The 6,828-nt window shown below is 59.7% G+C and overlaps 1 protein-coding gene across 1 annotated transcript; it reads right to left on the bottom strand.

Moving 5' to 3' along the window:
- Window positions 1-2,174: 2,174 nt before the first annotated feature.
- DOK2 (docking protein 2) lies at window positions 2,175-6,559 on the bottom strand. Its single transcript, XM_024560607.3, has 5 exons — window positions 6,394-6,559; window positions 5,120-5,398; window positions 4,801-4,888; window positions 3,818-4,002; window positions 2,175-3,276 (listed from the first exon to the last, which is right to left on the bottom strand). Exons 1-5 carry the CDS (start codon window positions 6,451-6,453, stop codon window positions 2,665-2,667), a joined length of 1,224 nt encoding a protein of 407 aa, XP_024416375.1. The 5' UTR covers window positions 6,454-6,559; the 3' UTR covers window positions 2,175-2,664.
- Window positions 6,560-6,828: the final 269 nt, after the last annotated feature.

Below are 6,828 nucleotides of genomic sequence, written 5' to 3' on the forward strand. Positions count from 1 at the left end.
TTTACCTCTGTACTTTTGTCTGAGGAGGCAGATCCCCATGACTCACGCCTTTGAATGTCTCCACCCAGCAAACCTCTCCACCAGCCCCTCTGCGAGGGGGTTCCAGGCGGGTGGTGGGAATCGTAGGAGGAATGAACTAAGAGATGATGCATGTTTCACCGGCAATGGTGCGGTCGACCCGCCCGCCTGGTCCAGTCTTCTGCGAAAGCCCTGGCAGTGTGGTCAGCGTCCTCAACAACGGCCTCAAGGACTTTCATTACCCTTTCCAAGTTCCCCAAATGTTCCACTTCCCCTCTTGGCAGCCCTCACCTGACTCTCCCTACAGCCCCAATCCACCACTTCCCCTTTCCAACGAAGCTGGTAGCACCAGAACAAAGAATTCAGAAGTCCCGGGATCTTGAGGAGGAGGAGAGAGGATTCTGAGTATCTGAAGGAAGAAGTTCTGAAATGCAGATTCCTCAAGCTATACCCTCCATTCCCAGGCCTTACAGCAGACAAGCACCTGAGAGCCTTTTTCACAGGCTAACACTGCCCCCTGCTGGGATGAGTTGGAACATCCACCTCAACTGCTCTCGACAGAAACCGGAAAGGAAGCATCCTTGCCTGAGGGCCCCGCCAAGTCCCACCTCGCCAAGCCTGGACTCGGAAGTACATGAAACCTTTCAGAGGCAGGGTCTTCTGGGGCTAGGGCTGGGTGGTGGCAGCAGGGACAGCCCACTGGCACAGACAAAAGGAGCCAGGGCTTCCAGAAGGCTTCCCCTGTCTCCAGCCTGCTTGAAAATGCCTCAGATTCCTTTAATGCGGGCAGAGGCACTGAGAGATACGTCTTAACATCACAGCACACCTGGGAGGCTGCCTGGTGATCTTCAGGTCTCTATCTCACCTCTCTCCCAGTGGAGAACCCCTCGCCAGCTGCTTTTGGCACGCCTCTGGCTGGATAGAGTAAAGCCGTCTTAACCTGAACACATCAGAAACTAAGTTTGGGCTTCCCCAAACCCAAATCCGAATCCCTCTGGAAACCCTATTTCTCTGTGTTCAACATCCAGTGTGACTCCAGGGTCTGCAGGCCCTGCCTCTACAGTATCTTTTGGGCCCGCAGTCCTTTCTGAACTCCCCTCACACGGAGGCCCCTGCCCACCCGGCACCTAGTCCCTCTCCAAGGTGCCTTTGGCCTAGTGTGCGGCTCCTGAGGGACTCCACACAGAAGCATTGTCCCACCTCCCTTCTTAGGCACACATTCCTCTGCAAATCGGCTGGAGCCCACCTTCCCGACTAGGCTGCTGCGTGCCCTCCACTCGAAACACACAGCTATTTCCTGAGAGCGTCCGCCCTCTCACCCACGCTGGCCTTTCTATCCAGGATGCTCTCTCCACATCTCTTTCATTGTCATCAAGCCCCCCCACCCCCCGCCGAAGGTCCCCCTTAAATGCCACCTTCCACAGGAAGCCTGTCTTGGTTCTCCAGTGAACCCAGAGGTATCTCCTCTGATCCAAGGCCCTGAATCGCCTTGTGGCACTAGTCCCTCTCTCAGGATAGATGTCTGTGCCCCTGTCTCAGCCCCTTCTGGGCTGTAGGCGGCTCAAGGCCATGACGGTCCAGAGCCTACAGACGGTGCTCCGTAACCCTGGCTGACTGGCTGGCAGCAGAAATGTGCAGACCTACCTTCCAGGAAACAGGTTTTGAGGAAGACAGTGCACAGGCCCCGACCTGCGGGGACACGGGATGCAAGGGCCAATGGGGAATTATGGGGTGGAAAGGGTTCTCGGAGCCCATGTGGTGGGAGCCCTCATTTTACAAAGAGGGCAGGTCTCGAGGAAGGCAAGGAGCTGAAAGGGGTCCACCCTCCTTCTGGCACAGAAGACGCTCGGAACTGCCAGCTCTTTCCCGTCCTCTGGTCCAGCTCTTCACACGCACCCCACTTCCCCACACTGTTTCTGATGTTGGCCCTACACCAGCAAAGGGTTAGAGATGCTTGAACCTTTTCCTGCGGGGGCCCCAACTTCTGCAGATCCCCGGCTCAGGTGCTTGGGACCCAGCCTAGGCCCCCAGAGGACGGTGCAGCTGGGAGAGGAGGTACAGGTGGTGGCCAATTGAAGCGTCCAGTCCCCATGAGGCTGTGGCTGTTCCACCTCCACCTCCACAGCACTGGTGCCACACACAAGCTTTTTGGGAACTTTTAATGACACAGGGGAGTCCAAAACCCGCAGGGCCCTGCAGCCACCCACCAGAGCTGTCCTCCGAAGGGGACATAAGCAGGCAGAAGGCCTGCACAAGCCAGGCATTTAGCTGACATCCTTCTGTTCTGTGCCCTAGATGCCTGGGGCTCCCTTAGACCCGGGAAAGAAACAAGAGGAAGTGGGAAAGGAGTAGGAGGGAGGTGGGTCTCTTCAGAGTGCACTTCCTGCTTTGGGCGGTGACTCACCCAGCAGACCCTGAGGGACAATTCCTCAGACCAGACTAAGGCAGCTGGAGCCTAGGAGTGTGGGAGGAGCAGGGGTAGGTACCTGTGGCACAGTGGGCAGGCGTCATCAGCAGAAACCAGAAGGGAGGCCTGTGGTCCCCATCATGCTCCTCCTCCTCACCAGCCTCCCGCCCCTCCTGGTGCATAGAGGCCCACCTCAGCACTGTTAAATTCCGTGGGGTCCCCAACTCCTCAGCCCACCATCACTTTGGGCCTTTCTTAAGTACGACATTGTCATACTCAGTTTCCTGTGGCCAGTTCTTCCCCACTGGGTAAGTGTGCTGGAGGCCACTGGGGTCTCCATCTGCAGTGGCTTGCCTCCTCCAGGCTTCACCCTGGGGCTCCTGCGGGCTGTCATACAGGGACAGGACCGCCACTCCCTCAGGCTCATCGTATATGTGGTCAGGTCTCAAGAGCGGGCGCTCCTCAATGCTGTCATACAGAGGGTCAGCGGGGGGCTGGGGCTGGGGAGGGACCACAAGGATGCCCCTCAAGCTCTTCCCCAGGTTACGGGCCACCGCATCGAAGGGCACTGCATATTCTCCCTCTGGGCCCCGCGGCCGGGAGCTAGGCACCGGGGCTGTGGGCGAAGGTGGTGGCAGTGAGTCATGGGGCCGGGAGTAGGGGCTCTCTGGCCGGGGCTGCGCCGCTGGCCCTGTGGCTAGCTGGGTTTGGGGCCCAGGAGGGGCCACATTCTTCTGAGCAGAGATGGCCTCTTCCAGGGCCAAGAAGATCTCGTTGCCTTGATGGGTTTTGAACTCAAAGTTGCCCTCTCCAGAGAGGCACCGCCGGCCTGCCTCGAAGGAAAAGGTTACCTGGGACGAGGGGGAAAGGCGGGTGACTGGCTAGGCCACATTGCAGGGTTGATTCTCCTGGACCCAGCTCCGAAACTCACACCCAGCACCTCCAACTTCCCTCCACTGGGACCTGTTGGAGCCCTCTCCCTGAGCTGTTTCCTCTCTGCCTCCCTCCCTCCATGTTTTCCTTACCATCAAAGCCCCTCTCACCTCTTTCTCCACTCCCTTCATCCCCCTCCCATCCATCCACGTGTGGAGCTGGGCCCACTGGGCCCGCACTTCATCCTCAGGAGCACCCGCAACCACTGACCTCCAGCTGCTCCGCTTCTCCTGGTCTCCTTCCCTCCTCCGCCCTCCTCTACCTTCCCTCCCACCTGCTCCTTTGCTTTCACCCCCCTCCTCTGGTTCCCTTCCCATCCCCTCCTTCTGGCCTTTGTCTCCTCTTTCCTCCCTCCTCCCTCTGTCTCTTCCTCGAAGGGCCCCTTGCACCTCTCCCCACCATCTCTTTTCTCCCATCGCTCATCCTTTCTCTCCACCCACCTGCTGAGCCCCTGCTCACCTTGTCACGCCCAAAGCGCCGCAGGAACCTGTAGGGCCAGTCGTACACCTGGGTGTGGGGCTCTGGGCCACCCCACAGCTCCAGGGCATTCTTTCCAGTCCGGAGGGTATAGGACCCCCGGAGCTGGCACCTCTCACTGGCTTCCGTGCGTCTCACGGTCACAGCAAACTCCTTGCAGGGGGCCACTGGGGAGAGAGGGGAGAGAATGCTATTCGCTGGCCTCAACTATGCCCTGTTCTCAATGAGTAGGGGGCCAGAGGTTGCTAGAAACAGTGTCATTTGCTCCCCCAAATGCCACATACCTCTCCCTCCCCTGGTAGGCATCCTGACCTGGCCACATGCACCCCGACCTCGTGCCCACATCCTTCCTACCCTGTCGCCAGAGCCACAGCCCTGTCTTTTCCGTCTTATCAACCCAGCCACCTCCCCACTCACCCTGTCCCAGCCACAGGTGCACCCCACCCTGCCCTCACAGTTGCCAGCCCCTCGCCCACTGTGGGTGAGGCCTGGAGCGTCATCCCCCCATCCTCCTCCTTCTCTTCCCACACACCCACCCAAGACCAGACAGACCGCAAGGGGGGGGGGGGGGGTTGCCTTGTCAGCAAAAAGCTCCCTGTCACAGAACACCTTCAATCCACAGAAAGAAAGCCTTTCTTTTTTTCTTTTTAGAAGTTGCTCAGGTCCTAACAACAGAGGGTTCAAAGCAGCACCTTCAGCAAGCCCCTCAGCCCTGCCCTACCCCACCAGCAGGGCCGGCAAGAGGGAGCTCATCGGGGTGAAGGGCTGACAGTCAGGGCGGGCAGGGAGCTCCACCTTGGGCCACGCCCGGAAGCGATGCAGAGAGGCTGATAAGGGGGCTGGCCGGGCAGCAGACAGCCACAGGCAGGAAGAGTCCAGACACAAAGGCGAGGCGGCCAGCAGGCTAGCCCACACCTCCGCCCCACGGGCCCCACAGCGCCCGGGGACAGCAGGCGGCCCCTCACCTGTGGTCGCAGTGCTGTACAATTCATTCTCCTCCATGCGGGGCCGGCTGCCCTGCCCCTCCAGCCCCGACAGCTTCTTCCTCTGGCCCTGGGGAGAAGGCCAGGCTCTCAGCACTGTCACCAAGTCCAAGCCCCACCTCAGGCCCACGCTTTCTTTTAGGGCACGCTCAGCCTGCTGCCCCGTCTGCATTCTGGATCGAGGTCGCCCCCACGGAGGAGCCACCCCCAAAACCCTGGCCTTGGCTCTTACAACACCTGCCCACCACAAGTACTGACTGCCCCCACCCCCTTGCCCTTTCTGCACCCACGCACAACTCACAGGGAAGGCTAGGAGGCAGATGGCCTGCACCCAGTCGCTTCGCTCAGCTGTGGGGGCCGCCAGCAGGTACAGGCGCTCCTTGGTCTCCAGGAAGAAGGCGCTGGTGTCCTTAGGGCTGTTGGCCTCCCCACTGACCTCAGTCACCCGCAGACAGTCACTGAGGCGGATCACCCTTCGGGCAGCCTCTCCCCGGCGCGACTTCTCCGGGCCGTCCTGGAGCTCCAGCCGGGAGGCACAGCCAGGCTGTCCGTACAGCGTAGCCCCAAACCTGCGCCATTTCTGAACCCAGATGCATGGCAAGGGGGTGCCGAGAGGGAGCCAACCAGAGATGAAGAGATGGTGACCAAAGAGGAGCGGTGGAACCATGGGAAGGGACTGGGGCAGCCAGTTGGGGTGGGGAAGAGTAGTAAAGAGCCCAGGAAGAAAACAAACAGGGCCTGAGGAATCAGAAAGCATTGGAACTGGAGATCCACTGCAAGCAACCCGGAGAGAGGCCTGAGATGACGGCAGAGGGAACGCTGGAGGCAGAGGCAGCACAGGGAGGGCTGACTGAGGGCCAGGCACTCCCAGCCCGGGGGCGTCCACGCCTAGAGGCAGAAAGCCTGTGAGTCCCTGAGGCCCAGAGGAGGGGTGGGGAGGGCAGCACCAGGGCCCAAACCTGTAGAAGGCCCTCCCTCCAAGACCTTCAATCAACCCTCCTGAACCTTCCCACCTCATCTCTTGACAGGATGGTAGAAAGGGAGGAAGGGAGAGAAGAGGGGAAGGGGAAAGGGGGAGGGGGGGTGTCCAGTGTGGGTCAGTTGGGAGAAAGAGGACTTCCTGCTTCAAGGAGGCCAGGGAAGGAGAAGGAGGTCGGACACACTGGGGCTCTCCACTCAAGCTTACACCAGCCAAACCTGCCCCGCTCCGGGGCGGGGGAGAAGGAAGGACCCCCCACTGCAGTCCTGAACTACCCTCTCTGCTGCTTCTCTCATTCCCTTCCACGGTGTCCCCATGAGAAGAAGTCACCATAGGGCAAGTGAGGTAAGAGAGGGAGTTAGAGCCTCCCTTTACCGCCCCCTCCCCAGGGGGTGGGGGAGCAGCGTCAGCAGAGAGTGCAGTGTGGGGCCTGCCTGGGGGAACAAGCAGCTGTGAAGGAGGACCCCTCCCAAGTTCAGCTCTGGGTCTGCCTTGGTGGATGGCACAGTGTCCACCATCCCACAAGGGTTGGGGGACATTTGCCACACTCCCCTCCTCCCTGGAAATTCCTTGCAGGCCATCCTCGCCCCTCCTACCTTTCCAAAAGTCTGCTGCTGCTGAAGGTACAGGAAGCCCTGTTTCACCGCGTCTGCCATCCTCCCACCATCGCGGTGCCCGGCACTGCAGCCGGCGCTCCTTCCACTGCCGCCCTCTTTCTCTCCTCTCTGCCCCGCGGCGTGTTCCCCCTGCTCTCAAGTTCATTTCCTCTCTGCCTAGAGTTCTCTGCACTATTCTAGTCTGCTTGATGACGACAGGCTGATAGGCCCTGTGGTTTCTTGCTCTGTGTGTGTGTTTTTTTTTCTTTTTGATGAGTTGAGTTTCACACTTGAGCTTCCTGCATTTTCAGTCAGTGAGAGTTAATTTCCAAACAGCCTACCTCCAGCTCTTTGGCGAGCAACAACTCAGGTACAAAGCCGGCATGGGGAGTCACCAAGGAGAGCGGCTGACCCACGGGAACAAGGAGACCCAGA

This window comes from Desmodus rotundus, chromosome 9 (assembly GCF_022682495.2).
Source record: "Desmodus rotundus isolate HL8 chromosome 9, HLdesRot8A.1, whole genome shotgun sequence".
Taxonomy (NCBI): Eukaryota; Metazoa; Chordata; class Mammalia; order Chiroptera; family Phyllostomidae; genus Desmodus; species Desmodus rotundus.